Genomic DNA, 20,503 nt, shown 5'->3' with positions numbered 1-20,503 from the left:
CTCTTAATGAATGAATGAATTAACGTGTTATTTAATTATTGATAGAGAAGCGAGGGGGTGCGGTGCACACGCGTGTACACACGAGCACACGCTTAGGGACACACGTGTGCACAGGCGAACACCCCCCCCCCCCCCCCGCACCCCACGCGCATCCAAAATCGTGATTAAAAGGGGGGGAAAAGCCGCCGCCAAATGTTACATTATGGGTGAGAGCAAAAGGGAGAACAACCCTCTGCCAGCAGCACAAGCAGATGGGGTAATACCGTGAATAATTTGCCTTTTATGCTCCAAAGCACTAAGAAAACTTATATTAAAGCAGCGAGGAGCAATAAAAGTTTTATGGTCCCGCAAGAGGGGTGAAGTGCTTGTCAGGCTCGAAACGCTCCGTTCCTGGGGCTGAGGAGGAGGAGGAGGAGGAGGAGGAGGAGGGGAAGGTCCCCTGAGCAGGAGAGGAGAGGGGGATTTGATCGCTGCCGGCAGAAAAGGGGTGAAAAGGCTGCAAAAGGCACCAAAAATTAGGGGTGGGCTGTGGAAACACCGCGCAGGAGTCTGTTTTAGACACCTGCGGCGTCTGGATAATCCCCCGGGTGTAAAAAGGTGCAGCGGAGATCCCAGGAGGGATGAAGGAACGATGCCTACTCCCTCCTAACCAACGAAGTTCCAGGTTAATAATTCCAACCTTCCCGCGACAATAAATAACGGCAGCACGGACAGACAGGGCTGGTTTTTCTCCGCGGGCCCGGGCTCCTGCCCGTCCATGCAAGGACCAATCTCCCAGCCGGGCTCGCTATAATTTAAAAGCACAAAAGCATAAAAGGCTCTGATGGGGAATCGCCTCAAAGAACAAGGGGTCGGCGTCGCCTTCCCCCCCTCCCGCCCCCCCTGGAATGTGTTTTTCCCGTCGCCATGTTGTGGGTTGGTGGCGGGGATTCCCAGGAAACAGTTACCACCGGGGAAAAAGGGAAAAAAACAAAAAAAAAAACAAACCAAAAAAACATCAATTCCGGGGCTCCGGGCGCGGGTTCCGTCCCCTACAACTCCTCCCCCCCCCGGTTTCGTTTGTGCCGCCGCATTAAAGCCGCGGGCCCGGGGTTGTCTCACAATTCTTGCGTTTCTCCATCGGTCACTAACCCCGCGAATTTATTCCTGTGATGTGACGCCTTTCCCCTTGAGTAGGGAGATTTTGGTTTTTTTTCTTCCCTTGTGCCTCCTTGTGATGCGTGGGAAAAAAAATTCCCTCTTTCCCCAAGAGGTTCTTTTGGCTTTTTTTTTTTTTTTAAAATCTCTCTCCTTTCATTTTTTTTTTCCCCTCTTCTTTCTATTTTTTTTTTTTTTCCTCGCAGCTCAGTGCGAGCAAAAAGCGGAGACAACTGTTGGGAGCAGCTGGAAGGATTTTCCTTTTGCATCCCAAACTCTTCCACTTCATCCCAGCTCCTCAGTGACCCCTCGAAAAGGAAGAACTTTCGGCCTCGTGGCAAAGCCCGAGACGCCCGAAATTCCACTTTGTTCTAAACGAGAAAATAAACGATGGGAAACCCAACCGTTCTTTTTCCATTGATCTGCCGAAATTGAGCAGATTTGTGGCGATTTTGATGAGTGCATTGATAATATAAAACATTGCAGGAAAATCTCCCCTTAATCGAGCTGGTTTGTAATTTTTAAAATTATAATTATTATTATTATTTTCTTTTACCTCTTTGCTAAATTGTGCTTCGCCCCCGGCTTCAGCTGCAGCTTTAGATTTATTCTGTGTGTCTCCCAACCCCTCACCACCCACACGGATGCCTGAAGTGACAAAAGTTTCCAGGAGGTTTCTCCCCTCCGTGAATGCAGCCGCTCCCTCCCGGCTGCAAAAACGGGAGAAACGGAGCTCGAACAAACCAATTCCAAACCAGCCCCTTTCCCGTTGGGCACCGGAACGGCTTCAGTTTGTTCTCTCTCCCAAAATTTGTACTTTCTGCGTTTGGATCAAACTTGATAAATCCCTCTTGGGTTAAGTAACTCCTCGGCAAAAGCCAAATTTCTTCGCTGAGTGAGTCAGGCCGAGCTGTCAAAAGTCTTTGGAGGAAAAGATTGATCGTTCCTCTCTTATTTTCGGGTTGTGTTCCCGGGCACTTTAAAGAAGGGGAGGCGGGGGGGGGGGGGAGGGAAATCTTCCTGGGAAATGACTTTTCATTTTATTTATTTATTTTGTAAACTCTGGAAGTGGCACCGTTTATTGGAGATGGGAGGGGAGGGGGAGGAAAAAGAGATGGGAAGGAAGAAATGTGATTTCCGAGATATCTGTGACCTTAAAACACGTTTGGCCTTTAAGGAAAGTGCAGAAGGTCCATTAAGTGTGGCTTGGGAAGCAGAAGGATTATGCTGTTCTTAAAAAGTAATTGAACCTGGTAAATCGGGCTCGTCTAAATATCCTCGGCTTAAAAGCTCACTTGATTTCCTAAGTGCTCATATCCAGGCTCGGACACAAATCTCTGGCCCAAACCCTCCCAGTGGCTTCAGTTTGCCGAGTTTCACGATATCGGGATGGGACGGAAACACCCCCAGCAGCGGCGGCCGGAGCCGAGATCCAGCCGGGCTTCCCGGGGGGGAAAATCCCTTTTCCAGGGCCTGGTTCCCCCACCCGGGGGTGCAAAGTGGGGAACTCAGACTGGAGGGACCTGCTGCGGGCAGGGCAGGAGGAGCAGGCAGCACCAGGCAGGGCAGGAAGGACAGACAGGGAAGGCAGGACGGGAAGGACAGGCAAAGAGGCAGCAGGCAGGAAGGACAGGCAGGGAAGGCAGCACAGGAAGGACAGGAGGGAGGGCAGGACAGGAAGAACAGGTAGGGAAGGTAGAGTGGGAAAGACAGGCAGGAGAGGCAGGACAGGAAGGGAAGGCAGGACAGGAAGGACAGGCAGGGAGGGCAGGACAGGAAGGACAGGCAGGGAAGGTAGAGTGGTAAGGACAGGCAGGAGAGGCAGGACAGGAAGGGAAGGCAGGACAGGAAGGACAGGCAGGAGAGGCAGGACAGGAAGGACAGGCAGGGAAGGCAGGGCAGGAAGGAGAGGCAGGACAGGAAGGACAGGCAGGGAAGGCAGGGCAGGAAGGAGAGGCAGGACAGGAAGGACAGGCGGGGAAGACAGCACAGGCAGCACAGACAAGACAGGCAGGGTGGGAAGCACAAGCAGGGAAGGGAGCAGGCAGTGCAGGCAGTGCAGGCAGCGCAGGCAGCGCAGGCAGCGCAGGCAGCGCAGGCAGCACAGGCAGGGAAGGCAGGGGAAGCAGGGCAGGAAAGGTAGGCAGAGAAGGCAGGACAGGCAGCACAGGCAGGGCAGACAGCGGCCACCCAAGGCAGCCTGGCAGCACCGGGGTGCTGGTGCGCGGTCGTGGCTTTCCGGGGGGTTCTTCTCTCGCCTTTTTTGTCCCTTTTTCAAATCAATTAAAGAAAATAACGCTCTCTGTTCGCCACCGGGCCCCGCTCGCCATTGGCCAGGGTTCGCCACGTGACCGGGAATTGGCTGCAATTTTCGCCCCAGTCTCGAGTTTAGCAGAGAAGGTTCCCCCTCCGCCCGTATTATCAGCAATATAACAATTATAAAAAGCCCGAGAACCACCATCAGCCCCGCCATAAAAAAACCCGGGCCCTCGGTTTTCTCTCCCTCTCCCCCTCCTCCTCCTCCCTCTCCTCCCCCCCTCCCGCTTTTGAAACGCTGGGCCCTGGAAAAGCCATGAATTTTGAATTTGAGAGGGAGATCGGGTTTATAAATAGCCAGCCTTCGCTCGCAGAGTGCCTGACGTCTCTTCCCGCTGTCCTGGAGACATTTCAAACTTCATCAATCAAGGACTCGACATTAATTCCTCCTCCTTTTGAGCAAGCCGTCCTCAGCCTGAATCCTTGTTCCAGCAGCCAGGCGAGACCGAGGAGCCAAAAAAGAGCATCTCATGGCCTGCTCCAGCCCCAGCCCCCGGCTCCGGCACAGCCCGGCCCCTTGGCAGCGGAATTCCCTTGGATGAAGGAGAAGAAATCGTCCAAGAAAGCCACCCAGGCTCCAGCCTCTTCTTCCTCTTCTTCCCCCCCGTCATCCTCCTCGCTGCCGGTCCCTGCCGCAGGATCCCCTGCAGGTTCGTATAACGAGGGGCTGAGGGGGGATTTGCTGAAATCCGAGAGGATCCGAATAATAATAATAATAAAAAAAAATCCTCCCCTCCCTCCCTACCCCCCAAAAAAAAAAAAAACCGACCCCGACCCCCCTCCCCAAACAGGCTTTGCCCCGCACCTCCCCCGAAACTGTGTCACGCAATAAAACCCCCCGAGCGGGGCACCCGGGGGGGGGTTCTCCTGCCTCCTCCCCCCCCCCCGCAAATAAAAGGGCAAATTTGCTGTAAGTTGAAGCCGAGAGGGACAGAGAGGGGACCGGGGGAGCCGCGCTCCAGAGAGGGGATTTCGCAGCCGAACCGCAGCTCCTTCTTGGCTTGGCTTTCTCTCCTACCCCCGCGGTTTTTTTACAGCCCACAAGGAAAAAAAGAAAAAAGAAAGAAAAAAAAAAGGAGAAAGAAGAGAAACAAAACCTTAAAGATGTGCCGGGGGGGTGGAGAGGGGGAAGAAAGACGGGTGGGTAACGCGGGGGTTGCTACCGGCACGATGGGGAGGGGAAAAAGCGAGGCACGGGCTCTCAGGGTTAACTGCGAAATGAAATAATTAAATACACCCCCAAATTCTCCCCGAGCTCCCCAATAAAGGAGCAGCTTCTCTCCTCGGCGCTCCTGGGCCGGGGAGCTCGGTGACCCCGGCCGGGGACCCCCTTTCCCTCGGGATGAAGTGTTTTTGAGACACAATTCACCCTTTCGGTATTTTAGCAGCAGCGTTCAGGTGAACGCTCGGGCAGGAGAAGGGCGGACACCGGAGCTCATTGGCCGGATAAAATAGGAATAATGAAATCAAAGCGCCCGTCCCGAACTGCCGGGAAAGGGGGGGAACCAAAAAAAAGAAAAAAAAAAAAAAAGGCAGGAATGGTTTAAAAAAAAGGAAGGAATGGTTGGAAATTCCACTTATCGGCGAGGGAGGAAGGTCCCTGAAGGGAGAGGTCGGGGAATAAAATCCCTTCTCCTCGTTGAGGCGAAGGGAGCGGGTGGGGGGGGGGGGATGCGTGTGATTTCCAACCCTCTTCCGCGGCGGGAAGAGTTTAATTAAACATTTATTTCCTCACGTAGCGGCTTCCCCCGCACCCACCCCGTGCTCGGTGGTGCCGGGCAGGGAGGGGACGGCTCCAGCCCCTCCGCTCGCCCCCCCAGCTCCTCGCCACGGGCGCTTTTTGTGTGTGTTTAAGACGCGCAGGGGCTCGGAGACGGCGGCGGCTCCAGGAGGCTCCGCACCGCCTACACCAACACGCAGCTGCTGGAGCTGGAGAAGGAGTTCCACTTCAACAAATACCTCTGCAGGCCCCGGCGGGTGGAGATCGCCGCCCTGCTCGACCTCACCGAGCGCCAAGTGAAGGTCTGGTTCCAGAACCGGCGGATGAAGCACAAGAGGCAGACTCAGTACAAAGAACCCCCCGACGGGGACCTCGCCTACCCCGGCCTGGACGAGGGCAGCGACCCCGCCGAGGAGGCGGAGGGGAGCCCTCCCGGCTTGGGGCCGCTGCCGGAGCCCCGAGGGCCCCCGGGGAGCTCGGAGCCGGTGGCCGCGGGCGAGCCCGGCGCCTGCCCCGGGAGCCGCGAGTCGCCTTCGCTGCCCGAGCTGAGCATCTTCTCGGCAGAGTCGTGCCTGCAGCTCGCCGAGGGGCTTTCCCCGACCCTCCACGGCTCCCTGGAGAGCCCCGTCCACTTCTCCGAGGAAGACCTGGACTTTTTTACGAGCGCACTTTGTACCATAGATCTGCAGCATTTAAATTTCCAATAGCGGGCCTCCCTTCTCTCTCTCTCTCTCTCTCTCTCCACCCCCCCTCGTTTCTGGACGTTTCTCCCCCTTCCAGGGGCACCAACCCCAAACTGAGCCACTGCCAGACCCCCTCTGGACGTTTCTCCCCCTTCCAGGGGCACCAACCCCAAACCGAACCACTGCCAGACCCCCCCCCCACTCGCCTCCGAGAGAAGGGGGGGTGCCCCCTTCTCTCAGAGGGGTTCTCTCTCTGTTTTGGGTGCCCCCCCAAACAAACCTCGAGCCATTTCTCATTCGATCGGCCCCTCCCGGCCCCCAAACGCTTTCTTTTTTTAAAGCTCCTCACTGCCGCGAGACCCAAATCGCCTCCCCCCCCTCCCCCCGATATTTATTCTAGAAGGCTCGCGGGTAAGAACAGCCCGAGTTTTGCTAAGCGCAGGTATTTAAGGCTAGTTTTATTTTCGCTTTATTTATTTGAAGGGAAGCAGCCGGGGGTTTCTCACGCGCATCGGAGACGTCAGCCCTCGAGAGAGAAATATTTGTGAATCCTTCAAGCGACTTTCTCAGGAATCAGAACGAGACTTTTAGATTTCTTAACGGAACTAAATTTAAATGAAAAAAAAAATCAGGGGAATTTTCCTTCCTATTTTTAAGTTTTAGACGTAGACTATTTATTCAAATCCTTTAATAGCAAAGGGCAAATTATTTATTGTATATTATTTTCATAGAGTAAATAAATGTCTTTATAAAACCAAGAATCGTGTGTTGCTACCCATTTCGTTCGAAAATGTGCCATTTTTTCCCCCTAAACCATTCGCCTTCCTCTTTCCTGCTTCGCAGTAATGAGGTTCTAATAATCTCCTCGTGTGCACTGAGAGGAAACAAAAGAAATTGCTCCCAACTAACACTGCAAGAGGCTCCGGGAGTCAGAAACATTCGCTGCCTTCGGCTCTGTTCGCCTTTTCCCCGAGCTTCGTTTTTATGATTTATTTCCTTTTTAATTTCTACTAAATGGAAGCAGGACGTTTCTGTCCGATTTTAACGTTCGCGTTTCTATTTTTGAGATCGGAAAAAAAAATAAAATAAAATAAAAAAAAAAATCCCTCCCCCTAAGGAAATCTCTGGATAAAGGGATGGGAAGCGACACAAAGGCAGCGCTGGGAGAGGCGCGGAGCCCACGCACATTCCGCGGCCATTCCCTTTCTCCCACATCCCGGCCTTCATCCCACTCCTCCTCCTCCTCCTCCTCCTCCTCCTCCTCCTCCTCCTCCTCCCTTTCTCTCGCAGCAGAGAATCCAACCGGGCCGCATCGCAATTTCTGGGCTTTGAAACGTCCTGGATAAAAAAAAAATAAAAAATAGTAATAATAAGGCGAAAAGGAGGATTTTGAGTAAACGCTAAAAATCCGCGCTGGGAGGGTGGTGAGAACCGGCATTTCAGTCAAAAAATAAAACGTTAGAGAAGAACGAGAGGAAAGAGATGGGCCTGGAAAAGGCCTGTCTTTTTTTCCCTCCCCTCTTTTCCAGCAATAGAAACCAGAACTCCCTCGGTCTTTATAAATCCGTGATCTCCTTCCAGGGCCGCTCGTGCTGCTCTCCCGGCTCGGGGATCCCTTTAAAACCCTTCTCTCGACGTATAATTTTAAATACAGAACTCATAGATCAGGGAGGGGGCTCGGGGGGTGGTGGTGGGGAGGCTCGTGAATGAAAAGGGGTCAGCGCGGGGGAATCAAACGCGGTGACACCCAAAATAAATCACATTTACGTCTTTGCCGAGTCGTCGGGGTTTCCTCAGCCGCGGCCGAAATTTGGGACGCCTTCGAGGGGGGAGTTGTGAGAAAACAACGCGGAAAGGGGAGCCCAGGGGAGAGGGGGGGGGAACACCTTAAAACGCACCGAGGGAGGACGGAGCATCCCCAGGGAGAGACGCTGCCACCGGCCCCTTGCTTTAGGGTTAAGGAAAGCCCAGACCGCCCGTCCGGCTCCTTCTGCTGCCGCGGGGACCCCTGGGGACCCCAGAGAGCTGGGGTCTGCTGGGCTCATCCCCCCTGCCCAGGGAAAGCCTGGGGTCTGGGAAACTCCCGGTATTTTGTTTGGGATTCAAAGCACCAGAGCTTCGGGCTTGCTTTGCGCTCTCCGGGCTGTGAAGAGAAACAACAAAGAAATAAAGCAAGCAAGGCCTCGACAGATGTTTTCGAAATTGCTGCTCGAAGATCTGGATTGTCTCTAACAAAGGGAGGGGGTTGATTTTACGGCCACCTTTTCGTTCTCAGTAACATCGCCAGGCTCTTCCCTCGCCGAAGGAGCAGACGGTTCAAACCTCCCAGCGCCTCGCTCCGGGAAGGTGCGGGTTTCTATCGAAAATCGAAGTAGCTGGCAATTAAAACAGGCGAGCGAACGTTACTTAACACCTTCCCATAAAGCAAAGGTAGCGCCTGGTGCGTGGCTGGCGGTGCCTGCAGACGAGTCGCCTCCTCGTCCCCGCCTGGGAACCATCACCCCCCCCCCCCATGGCCCTGCCCTCTCTCACCGACTCCTCTCCGCTCTCAAAGTCCCCGAGTCACGAGTTGTGGGGGGAAGGAAAGCCCAGGCACAGCCCGAGGACCACAGAAGGCTATTCATTATCTTTAAGTTTATTTAATATCTCCAGCTTCTGGGACACGCTCAGCGGCGGCGTTGGCACTGCCAGACGTTGTCTATCAAAGCGCCATTTGTTCCAGCGCTCTGCAGAGTTCCCCTCTCGCCTCCTCCCCCTCCCCAGCCTCAACCCAGCCTCGCTGGGAAGGGCAGGAGAAGGGAATCGGAGGGTCGGGACTGGCCCCGGGCCGGGGTTCGCAGCAGCGGGGGCCGCTCTGCCCTGCCGGGTACCCGGGGCTGGGTTTTGGATCCGCGCATCCCTCCCGCCTCTCCGGAGGAGGCCCCTCCTTATTCCACGGAAAAACGGGTGCCCTTTGGAGAACACCTCGCTCCGCAGATCCGTCTCCAGCGGATTTCCACGAACGCGCCCGCCCTTTCCGTGGGGAAGGGAGGAGGGGAAGGGCGAGGCGGAGGGAGGGGACAGGAGGGACCGCGACCTCCGCGGGGTCCCCCCTGCGCGGGGCCGGGAGGGCGGAGGAGGTGACACCGGTTGGGACGGGGGTGGGGATTCCACGAGCCCCCCTCTCCCCCCAAACGTAAACCTGGAGACCTTATCGATAGAAATCCCTAACGAGGGCCCTTCTGCAGCCCGTAATGACTTCTCGAAGTTGCTGCAGGTCTGGAAAGCATGCCAGTCACAGCCGCAGATCAATTCTACACCCACGGAAAGGGACTTAATAAATGGAACCTCGCCAGTTATTATCCTTGCTAACAGCGGGCCCCTTCTTATTTGTCCTAATTAGCAAGACTGAAATGTCGGAGGAAAGAAGGGGAATATTCAATAAAATCTGAATTATTGAATGACTGAGATTTCGCCATTAGTTCAGCCATTCTTTACCTTCTTCAAAATGTCAAACAAACGGGCAACGCGTATTTGCAACGCTGCCCTTCTGTTCCGTGCAACTGGAGGGCATATATTAAGCATATTAAGCAGATTAAGCATATTCGGCTCCTGATCGTTGTCAAAACACCGCAATTGCCTCGCGATTATTAACGCAGGAATATGCAAATGAGCTGGGCCGGCACGTGTTGCGGGCACGCCGAGGTAATGTTTGTCTTGGGCTGATCTAGTCCGGGGATGTGTTTGCTGAAGAGCCTCTCCAAGCCCTGAAGATGTTGAACCAGCCCGTTAGAGGCAGGAAAACCTTTGGGGTGGGAACAGTCAACTTCTGCCCGGGAATCACCCCCACCTTCCTCCCGAGCCAGACTCCAGCGCTCCGGGAATATCCGGGAATGTCCCGCCCGTGACTGTTTTCTCAGAGTCCTTTTCCAGCACTTCCCAGCCGGGGTTTGAGGAGCTCTCCCAGTCTCCACCACCACCAAAAGCTGGCAGAGGGAACCTTCCCTTCCTCGCCATCCCGGTTGTTTTTTTTCCTCTTTCTATACATGGAAAAGGAAAATGCAGAGAAAGAAGAAACCGTCTGAAGAAAGCAACTTAAGTTTCGCCGAGGTTCGTAGAGCTGGATCCAGTTCTCGTCCCCTGCTTACAGGATATTAATAATCAATAATGTCGGCCCACCAATATTAGCAATATCGCTGAAGATGTTGATAAATTCGTGGCCTCATTACGGGGAGGGTTAAGGAGCGAGTCCAGCCGGGCCTGCCAGTGCTGGGTCTGAATGAAACCCGAGGGGTTTGGGACCCCCCCGGGGTCCCTGCTGCAGTTACAAACCTCTCCTCTCCACTCTCACCCGGTAGAAAAGCTGAAAAGAAGCTCAGGAATGGGACGAGCCGGGTGACAGCCCCACTTCTGCCCCGGGGACCGCACAGAAACAGCCGAGGAGACTCACGGGGAAGCAGGACAGGTTTCCCCGAGCCATCGGACGAGGAATTTGATCTCTTGGCGCAGGAGGAGGCGGGGTTTCAGGGGGTCGTGTCGCTCTGAAAAGGGTAAACCCCAAAACAATCGGAAGAGGCATTTCTCACCCAATCTTCCGCTCAAAATGCTGCGCAGGAGACCAAGAACACAAGGCGCGTCCCTGTCCCTGGCTGACAGACCTCCCATCCCCTCTGGGAGATGCTGATCACCTGTGGACTGTCCCCACCCCGACCCTGTCGGTCCCCTCCCCGCCCCCGAGAAGGACAGATAAGAATTATTGTATCTTATCTTAATTATCCCGTGTTTATTCTCCAGCTCGGAGATAGCCCGGGGTTTGTAACCCATTCCAAGGGTTCCTTCTGCGCGTCTTCGCGCTCCCGAACTCCGGGAGCGTTTTCCCGTTCGGTTTTCACTTTTTACCCCCAGATATAACTCAGCAGGCTGTGAGCTGACCAAGACACGAGCCGGGGCTATAAATTTCCCTGGGAATGTCCAGGGCCAAGTCCTTTTGGTGATTCCAAGTCCGCAGCCAAACACGCAGCTCAGCCCCAGAGCTGTTCCCTATAAATCTCCCCTCCGGGAGCCAGAAGTGACATTTCTTACGCACGACACGAACTTTCTCCGCAGAGAGTTATATTTAACTCCCGAAACGAAGCATCTCAAGGCTCCGAGCGCTCCGGAGCCTTTGGAAATGCGTCGTTCCCTCCTTTTCCCCTGCCCAAAAAACCTCCCGGGTCTGTCTCGGGTGAAGATTTCTTATGGGGGTTTTCCCCACAAACTGCTTTCGGAGGGGAACGATCCCCCGTGTCAGGAGAGGGGTTTGAAAGCAAATAAAGCAGCTTTTAGAGAAAGGAGAGATTTCCCTTGCTCTTCCCTCCCAGGCTGGAGCAGCCCCGAGGCTCCTGGGGTCTCTCTGTACCCCCTCGAAGGGAGAAACTGCTCTCAAGGAAAGGTTTATTTTAATAAGATGCCTCCATCGGGTCGGAGCAAAAGGGGGGGGGGGTAAAAGACCCCCTTTGTTAATTCAGTAGCGAGGGGCGGTGGTTGTGTTTCCACCCCGGGACAGCGAACCCGCCTCAGGTTTTGTCACCGCGAGTCCCCCCTGCCCGGGGTGGCCGGAGGGCCCAAAGGCACGGGGGGGTCTCGGGTGGGCGTGAGAGGTCCCCGCCACCAAGAACTCCTCGGAAAACCCACGTTCTGCCGCCGGGGACCTCCTCATCCTCATCTGCCCACGGACCAAAGCCTGGGGTTGAGGGGCGGGAGCTCCCGAAGCGCTTTTAGGCCGCAGCAGCTGCCGGGAAGAGGGGAAGCAGCGAAGGGATCCGGACCAGCGGGCAGGGAAGGGGGCTCCGCCTCCCGTGGACTGGCCCACCACACTCCGGGACAGCGCAGCTTCTTTTTCCAGGTGTCAAAGAGCTTAAAATTATCCCGCTCCGGTTTTATCCTCCTCAATCTCCAGATATTTTGTTTTATTCCTGTTGGGTGAAAGGCAGCAGCATCCCCCAAACCGTGTGGGAGTAGTTACTGTCTCCCTCAAGAAACAAGCGAAAAATCAAGTAATAAATAAAAGAAAGGCTAAGGAAGGGGTAGGACAGAGCTCTAATCATTCGAGAAGCTCCATCTACACCTTTTCTTTGACCGTCTTCACTCTCTCAACTCCCCATCAAGGAGGATTTAAAAAAATAAATGTGTAGACGGCAGAATTAGGCTCAGGCAGCGTTTGATCGTTATCAATAACCTGATATTTCTTCCTTCTGTGGGTTCTGAAGCTCTGAAGCAAAGACAGATCTCACACTTTCCCCGCCGGGGGAATTAAGACCAACACCAATAACCACAATAACAACACCGGTAATTTGCTGTGGGATCCAGGGCAAGGGACCACGAAGGAAATTTGGGAAGGCGGTTCCCAAGCGATTCCCGGTGTCTCTGCGCGCCCTTTGATCCTGGCGGCTTTCCAAAATCCCGCGCAGCCGCCACAAGAGCAGGTGGGAAAGGGAGCGAGGGGGTGCAAACCAGCAGGCTTGGAAGCCCCGGGAAGGGGCTCCGCAGGGAAATTGGGAAGGCGGCACCTTCCATCCCGCTGCCCCCCCGGAATGTGCCGGGGTTTGGCCGCCCGGGGTCCCCCGGCAGGTGAGACCCGAGGGGTGGGAGAGGCTGCGGAGAGGAGCAGATGGCGAGGGCCCCGCAGCGCCGGGGGCAGCGAGGGGGAGAAGGCGGAGGCCCCTTTTGGGAGGAGATGGGCTCCAAGGTCCCATCTCTCGTCATCTGACGGGCACCTCCACAGAGGGACCGGACCAGCCTTTCCCCAAGTGACTCCGGCCCTGCCCATCCCCTCCTCCGCTCCCTCTCCTCCTCCACATCCCATCCGCCCTCATCTGACCCTCAGAGGGACCAGAAAGGCTTTCCCAAAGTGCCTCCAGCCCCGCACATCCCCTCCTCAGCTCCATCTCCACTTCCTCAGCTCCATCTCCACTTCCTCAGCTCCATCTCCACTTCCTCAGCTCCATCTCCACTTCCTCAGCTCCATCTCCACTTCCTCAGCTCCATCTCCACTTCCTCAGCTCCATCTCCACTTCCTCAGCTCCCTCTCCTCTTCCACACCCCCCTCTCGTTGTCCCCAAAGAGGAGGAGCCCGGGGAGTTTTCCTGCCTAAAATTCTGACCCCATCCCATCCAATCTTTCCATTTACCAAGGAAACTGTTTTTCCCTCGGGTCTAAACCTTACTTTAGGCTTCGCTGAGAGGACGCACAGCAAAACTTTCCCCTCGACAACTCCCGAGTTGTCTCGGAGCTAATCCAGCAACTCCAGGAGGCAGCTGGATTTTAATGACATAAAACGTCCCTTGATGGAACAGTGGAGGGAGATCACGGTGGAAAATTATCAGACAATACGAAACAATTGATTCAAGGGCGAAATAAACATCTATCCTTTTCTTTTTTCATTTTACAGCCATAAATCATCCATTGGAAGCATCGTTTAAATATAATACATCCATTTGAACGCCAGTGCAACATAATGTAAAAAGCACTCCTGGAATCAAATTAGAAATCGATTTCTCTTGCGAGGGGAACGACATGAGAGTTGCTTTGAATCTTTATATTCACTTTGGGTTGTTTTATGCAAAGAAGGAGGCCGAGAGTCTCAGAGATCATTTGTAACCTAAGATATTCTCTTCTTGAGTCTCTCAGCATCAGCAAAGTCGGCAGAATAAATGAATAAATAGCCACGCGGCTCTGGAAACAGTTTTCTTATTCTTTTTATTGAAAGATGAGGGTTGTAATTGGCTAAAACTCAAGTTTTCTCTCGGGGGGGGTGGGATTTAGAGGAGGGAAGAAGTCTGATGCCATGGTTGCCCGTGCTGCAGTTTTGCGGTTTCTCGACAAATGTTCCCCCAACGTGTTGCATCAGCCAAACCTTCTCCCCGTGAAGGACGTGGGGTTTGCCTTTCAAAGTGAACTTTTGGCCTGGGGTAAAAAAAAAAAAAAAAAAAAAAAAAGAGAGAGAGAGAGAAAGAGAGAGAGAGGGAGAGAAAGAGCCCTCCTGGTTCTCCTCGGAGACTGAATAACCACTAAATATCCTGACAAGTAACAAATGACTGTGGGCGTCATATTGTTGGGTGCTCTTGTCTCCCTTCTGCTAACAAGTAAATAAATGTTGCCTACCTATGTTTCCATTCTCTGAGCAGTGGAGTGGCCCGGCTGAAGGCGGTGGTTTCCCACCTACTCCTCAGCTGGACCCCGCCAGGAGGAAGCTCCAGCCTGACAACGAATTCGGGGCCAGATCAAACGAGGTTGGCCGTGGAAAATTGCTCAAACCCTTAAAACCTTGGCTTTAGCAGCGAGTGTGCGGGTGAACGGGTGGATGGACGGATGGATGGATGGATGGATGGGAAGATCCGCGGACAGACACACGGATCGTTTTTAGCCCCATTCCTTAATTGCTAAGCCGGGCATGGTGTTTCTCCAACAAAAGGCATTCCGTCTTCCTAACTTTATTTCGTCGCCTCATTAGAATATTGATCTAATTACGCCGCTTTTACCCGCGCTGGCCCGAGACACAAAAGCTGGTGCGGCAAAATTAAAACGCGTGGGGAGTATTTTTCTCGGGAGCTTTTCTTGGACTCCTCGTCCCAGAAAACGCCAAGCCGCTTTCCAGGGAAAAGTTTCCAAGCGAATAAAAGAGCATCCTTTTGTGCCTGGGGGGACAGAGCGCTCACACCTCCCCGTCCCCTTTCCCTCTTCTTCTTCTTTTTGTTTCTCGCGTGAAACTGGGACGGGGGGAAACCTTTTTAAGTCGGGGCAAGGGGAAGTTCTGCCGCAACGGGCTCGCCGCATAACTCGGGGGCCTTTTTAGCACTTAAAACAGTTGCGGATAATTCTAATTCTTCCCCCAGCCCCTCTCGCCCTCCTCCCCGCACCCCACCTCCCTCCTCTCTTTTAAAGTCTTTGAGGAAAGATTTTGACGCATTCGTGTTGTTATCAGATTGATGGGCCGGGTTTGATTGAAACCCCTTTGTCATGCAAATGTCGGGCCCTTGATGGATGAGCTCGGAGAGGTGACAAACTTCGGGAGCCCCTCGCTCATTGGGCTGGGCCGACGCCGCGCCCGCCCCCGCGGCTCCCCCCGGCCCCGCCGGAGGCTGCGGGGCTCGAGGGCCGGCGATGCATGGAAGGAAGTTTTACAGCTTTGACATACTACCTAAAGGTTGTAGGGCAGGCGGGATCCCCCCCAAAACAGGCTGACCCTCCTCCATCAGTGGCAGATGGACAATACCAGGATGAACTCCTTCTTAGAGTATGCAATTTGTAACCGTGGGACGGGCGCCTACCACCACTTAGAGCCGAGCTCCCCTTCCTTCCCCTCGTGCTCAGGTAGCCCCGCCAGTGACACTTTGAGCGGGGACGGGCGCTTTGGCACCGGAGGGAGCGCGGCCGCCGCCGCCCACCTCCCCCAGCAGCCCCCCGGCTTCCACCCTCCCTCCTCGGGCCGGCCCGGGCCCTTCGCGGGCGCTGCCCCGACCCCCGGGTACCCGGCCCAGAGCGGCGGCCCCGGCTACGGCCACCACCAGCTCTACCTCGGCCAGCAGGACGCGGACGGGCTGTACTTCCAGGCTACCGGGTACCCCCCCGGGGCGACCTCCAACCTCGGCTCGCTGGCCGAGAGCTACTGCGGGGCGGTGGCGGCCGCGGGGCAGTACCAGCAGCAACACCTTTACGGGCAGGAGCAGCCCGGCTACTTGCCCGGCGTTTACGGCAACCTCTCGCCTCCTTTAAACGAGGAGCGGGACCCCGCGTGCCCCTCCGAGCCGGGTCCCGGCGCCGCGCAGACCTTCGACTGGATGAGGGTGAAGAGGAACCCGCCCAAGACAGGTGAGTTTGGGGGGGAGCGGAGCTCAGAGAGGGGGGTCCCCACCCGAGGGAGGTGGGGGGCAGTTCCTCAGCCCGGCCAGGAAAAGGTTCCCTTCCCCGGGGTCTGTACCCGAGGTGACTGGGCTCGTCTTCCATGAGAACGTGGATTTGGTTTGGTTTGGGTGTGTTTGGTTTTGTGGGTTTTTTGGGGTTTTTTTGTGGTTTGTTTTTTTTTTTTTTTTTTTTTTTTTTAAATCCCAACCAGAGGTTTCCCAGACTCTTCTCATGGACGGTCCCTGAGCTCGGTTTCCCGCAGGCCCAACGCGATTTAAGCCCAGCTCGGAACGGGAAGCGCTCCGGGCTTCCTGCTTCTTCCACCAGCCGCGGCTTCCATCTCCCCTATTGTTCAACTTCCTTCTCCACGGCCTTCCTTAAATCACAGCCTTCCCTCCTCCTCTCCCATCATCACCTTCACCCTCCCCTTCCACCCCTTCCCGCTCGGTTCGGCCTCACGCAGTTTTCAGGGAGATGGAGGGGACGGTTCCGAGGGAAGAGCAGAGCCCGAGGAGCTCCGGGAGATGTGAGGAGCCGGGAGGGAGCTCGAAGCTGCGGGCGGTGGAGGGACCGAACGCCCAGGAGAGGAGGGGAGCGGGGAGAGCCCCCCCGCCCCAGAGAGGGGGTTCCTCCGGCCGCTCCTGCCCTGTTTTTTTTGGTCGTTCACAGCCAAAGTGTCGGAGTACGGACTGCTGGGCCAGCCCAACGCCATCCGCACCAACTTCACCACCAAGCAGCTCACGGAGCTGGAGAAGGAGTTCCACTTCAACAAGTACCTCACCCGGGCCCGCAGGGTGGAGATCGCCGCCACCCTGGAGCTCAACGAAACCCAGGTCAAGATCTGGTTCCAAAACAGGCGGATGAAGCAGAAGAAGAGGGAGAAGGAAGGTCTCGCCCCGGCTGCCGCCGCCAGGTCCGCGAAGGAAGCGGGTGAAGCCTCGGATCAGTCCAACTGCACCTCACCCGAGGCCTCCCCCAGCTCCGTGTCCTCCTGAAAGGTCCCGCGGGGCCACAGAGCTCTGCCCTGGGGGGTCTGCAGAGCCCAGCAGGGCAGGACCACGAGCCCCCCACGCACAGCCCCGGCCACGCGTCCCTCCGAGCATCCCTTCGGCTCCCGATTTTCCCGCTCGCGTTTCTCCCTCTCTTAATTTATAGACCCTCTGCAAAAACCACTGGACTCCAAAGGAGCAGCCGCGTCCTCCTGTACCCTCAGCAATAGGCGTTTGTCTCAGGGACGTTTCTCCCCCTCCCTCCTCCCCTCCGCCCTTTAGGAACTGCACTTTCGACCACAGAAAAGTTTAAAACGAGTTTAGTTCTCTCCCGTCTTAAAAAAAAAAAACAAACACGAGCACGACGATTTCTCCCCGCACGAATCTCACGTTCGATGCGTTTTTCCTCCTCGCGAGATGCTAAAAAAAAAAAAAAAGTTTCGGGTACTTTTTCTTTTTTCTTTTTCTTTTTCTTGTTTTCCCCCTGTTATTTACTGTGTGTGTATATCTTGGAATGAGATCTGAGGCGCCCGAGATGCTCGAGGCCCGTGCAAAGACCCCAACACCGAGAAAAAAAAAAAAAAAAAAAAAAAGCAGCTCCTCTGCTACCATTTTGCACTATTTCTGCTTTACAGGGTTTTTTTCCACACGCTCTGCGACGGGTGACTGCTGCTGCTCCCGGGGGAGGGAGGGTTGGGTTATCAGAGCAAACGAGGTGAGGCCTCGGGGTGCTTTGGTCGCTGTCGCAGGAGGTGTGAAGGTGGATGGGAACAAGGTTGCACTGATGCACTGGCTGCTATTTATTGCACCTCTCGATAGCCTCAAGTCTCGGAGCGCAGCAGCACGTTCCTCGCACCCCCACCCTCTTAGGCTTATCGGAGTCAGATAAACCCACTATTCAACCACGGCCAAATGTTTTCCCTCCCCCGTGAGAAGTTTTAGGGCAGGACGAAGCGAAAAACCAGGAAAATTGTTTTAAAGGGAAAAAACGCCATCGAGAAAAAAAAAAATAACGGTTTCTTAATTGGAATCTCCCATTTCCCCTCCGCTCCCCTCCCCGCGCTCTGTACCCCGAAATGGAACTACCTCAGCCTAATAAAGTTTACTTTTTCCACATGGAAGTCCTCCCGATTTTAACGACATGGAAATTTCTCCCGCCCGGGGAAGTGCGGGACGCGGGGCGGGGGGAGCCTGGGCTTGGAGGGAGGAGGAGGAGGAGGAGGAGGAAGGAAGGAAAAAGTCTCCGGCTGCTGCCAAAGCTTCCAAACAAAGGGGTCGATCCTGTTTCCTGCGGGGACCCCCCGGATCCCCCCCGGCACCCCCGGGATCGGGCCCGGTGCTGCGGGAGCTTCCAAAGCCCAGTTCTCCCCGTCGGGACAGGAGGGAAACTCCGCTTCTCTCGGAGTTATTTCCCGAGGCAACGAGGCCTGATGAGAAGGGAGAATCATCCTCATCCTCAGAAGGAAATCGGCGCCACTGAAGCAGCGACAGCGGCTGGGACGGACTCGGGGTCCGGGGTGGGGGTAGAGCGAGTTTCTCGTTTATACGGAGCGTTTATACGGCTCCAAACCAAAACGAAGCGTCAGTGTGGATCCTTCCCTTCAGCTTCCCCGGGTGACCCCGGAAAGGGGGTTTTCCTCACATGAATAACACACGAGGTCTGTTCGCGGGGGGACGGAGCCCGGCAGCGGGCCCGGTACAGCTCTGACCTTTTTACCTCGAAACGCCTCTGGGATTTCCAAACAAGTAAACAGAGGGGTTGCCAGGAGAAACTATTGTTCTGGCCTCGCCAAATTTGCAAACCTTTTCGGTGGGGGCGGGAGGGGGGAGAGGGATGAGCGAAGTACCTGCAGCGGCCGAGCCCGGCCCCGTGTCCCGGCTCCCCTGGAGGGCCCTGGGGCATCATCGCTCTGCCCCGCCGATAAAATCTTACCCCGTCTAACACACTTCTTTCCCTCCAAAGAAAAGGGCTTTGAGTGTCCAATTAGCTCGGAGATAAGGCGGGGGGGGGGGGGGGGGGGAAAGCGGAGGGGGGAAATGCGAAACGAGGATTTTGTGCGAAACACCGGGAGAGAAAAAAACCAAAACAAACCAACAAAACTCCCGAGCAGCTAAAACGGACTTTAAAACCTGTTGGGGGGGAGCCGCCCTGGTTTAACCTGTTGGCGATGGAAGATTTCGTTGCCGCTGTGTGATCTCAGCTGGCTCAGGGAAACAAGGGCGTCGTGCCTCAGGAACCTCGTGCTTTTCCACCGAGACCATTTTCAGCCCGCTCCGTCTCTGCGCCCCGCTCGGCTCCCACAGGGCACCGGCACCGGGCCTGGGACCGGCTCTAGGACCGGGATCAGCTCAGGTGAGACGGGCAGCGCCGGCCTTGGAAGGGCCGAGGGGGAGGGCGGAAAGGCCGGGATAAAAAGGAGGGGAGCGCTGTGTCAGTGTGGCGGGCACAACAAAGGCTCCCGGATCCCATTTGAAACTCAAAGGGAGTCTCCGGAAGAGCCCTCAGAGCCCTTACATATGGAACCCCCCCCGGGGTCCCCCTCGGCCCCGTCCCTCGCCCCCCTCGCTACCCAGCCGCGTTTCTCTAACGACGAGCAGCGCACACAGCTGATCTCTTTTTTTTTGCCCCCCCCTTGCTCTCCCTCCAAGTTTCTCACGCTCCCTTTTGTCTCAGGAGCCCGAAACCCAGCGCTGGGAAGCAGGAGCCGGCTGGAAAGGCCACGCCAGGACACCCGCGGGCTGGGGGTCCCCGGGCCGGGGGCAGATGCTCCTGTGAGAGCTGAGGGACACTCGTGTCTGTCCCGCACCCGGAGCTGATGGAGAGCGGGACCCGGTACTTCAGTACCCACCCAGGTACCTGTGTGTCCATGTGGGACACAGAAAGATCGTTCAGAAGCCTCTAATCAAGGCTTGGCCCTATTGCCATACTTGGGCTTTATCACAAATATGAGGTCTACACGCAGTCCATTTTTTTTTTAAATATATAAATGATGCACAAACCGTGGCTGTTTATAACCCAGATACTCCCCTGTCCCCACGTGCCTGTCTGTGGGTCCCTGCTATTGCATTTTTCATGAGCAGGAAAACGAGCCGAGTCCCCCCCGTTACACTCACACACAAAGCCACGTCTTAATGGAGATTTATTCTTTTAATATCCCAAAGGAAGAAGAAATTCCCAGTTAGAGAAATGTAACCGTGTAAATCATTAACGGCAGCCACCGGGCTGGAGCTGCTGTCCCTCTGCAGGAGGAGGGGACGGGGAAGGGACACCGAGAGAGTCCCTCTCCTCTGTCCCTGTCCCCGGAGCAGAGACCCGAGGAGCTCCTCCAGGGCCATCTGTTCCTTACCCCTCGGTGTGAAATGTTTCTCTTCTCCCCAGAGCATTTGTCCTCACAACGTGAGGCCCTTTTGATCTCGGGAGAGGACATTCTATTAAAAAATAATAATAATAATAATACCCGGAAGACCTCCTCACTTTCAACTCCACTTGGCTGCCTGCTTTGAACTGCTCCCGGAGCCTCTTTGCACCGAAGGTGTGAAGCTTTCCCGGGGGTCTCTGTCTGGGGACAAAACCTCCCCCTCGGTGGCTCAGCTGTGGCCGAGTTGGGCTGTCACTGCTCCTAAAAGCCTTTGAAGCCTTGGAGTGGAGGAGAAGAGGGGAGGAAGGCTTTTGGGTTTCTCCAGACTCGTTTCACCCCCCAAAACGGGCCCTTCCCCAGCTCTCAGCAAAACCAGGGCGAGATGAGCGGGAGGTGTTTCCATCCCAGGGTGGGGGAGTCAGAACCGAGGCAAGAGTT

At 55.4% G+C, this 20,503-nt stretch overlaps 2 protein-coding genes across 2 annotated transcripts; both read left to right on the top strand.

The window, feature by feature from the left end:
- The first annotated feature begins 3,416 nt into the window (after window positions 1-3,416).
- On the top strand, window positions 3,417-5,987 carry HOXB2 (homeobox B2). The gene is made up of 2 exons (XM_032711436.1): window positions 3,417-4,103; window positions 5,309-5,987. Exons 1-2 carry the CDS (start codon window positions 3,710-3,712, stop codon window positions 5,878-5,880), a joined length of 966 nt encoding a protein of 321 aa, XP_032567327.1. The 5' UTR covers window positions 3,417-3,709; the 3' UTR covers window positions 5,881-5,987.
- A 9,090-nt stretch (window positions 5,988-15,077) lies between these two features.
- On the top strand, window positions 15,078-16,712 carry HOXB1 (homeobox B1). Its single transcript, XM_032711437.1, has 2 exons — window positions 15,078-15,684; window positions 16,387-16,712. The coding sequence occupies exons 1-2, from the start codon at window positions 15,078-15,080 to the stop codon at window positions 16,710-16,712; spliced, it is 933 nt and encodes a 310-aa protein (XP_032567328.1).
- Window positions 16,713-20,503: the final 3,791 nt, after the last annotated feature.

The sequence above is a fragment of the Chiroxiphia lanceolata genome, chromosome 26 (assembly GCF_009829145.1).
Source record: "Chiroxiphia lanceolata isolate bChiLan1 chromosome 26, bChiLan1.pri, whole genome shotgun sequence".
NCBI lineage: Eukaryota > Metazoa > Chordata > Aves > Passeriformes > Pipridae > Chiroxiphia > Chiroxiphia lanceolata.
This window is presented reverse-complemented; position numbering and strand designations above follow the sequence as displayed.

Excerpts from the sequence above, each read along its gene's own strand:
- HOXB2 (XM_032711436.1), top strand. The coding sequence starts at position 3,710 with ATGAATTTTGAATTTGAGAGGGAGATCGGGTTTATAAATAGCCAGCCT. Across the intron at positions 4,104-5,308 it reads TGCCGCAGGATCCCCTGCAG|ACGCGCAGGGGCTCGGAGAC; the intron begins GTTCGTATAACG and ends TGTGTGTTTAAG.
- HOXB1 (XM_032711437.1), top strand. The coding sequence starts at position 15,078 with ATGGACAATACCAGGATGAACTCCTTCTTAGAGTATGCAATTTGTAAC. Across the intron at positions 15,685-16,386 it reads GAGGAACCCGCCCAAGACAG|CCAAAGTGTCGGAGTACGGA; the intron begins GTGAGTTTGGGG and ends GGTCGTTCACAG.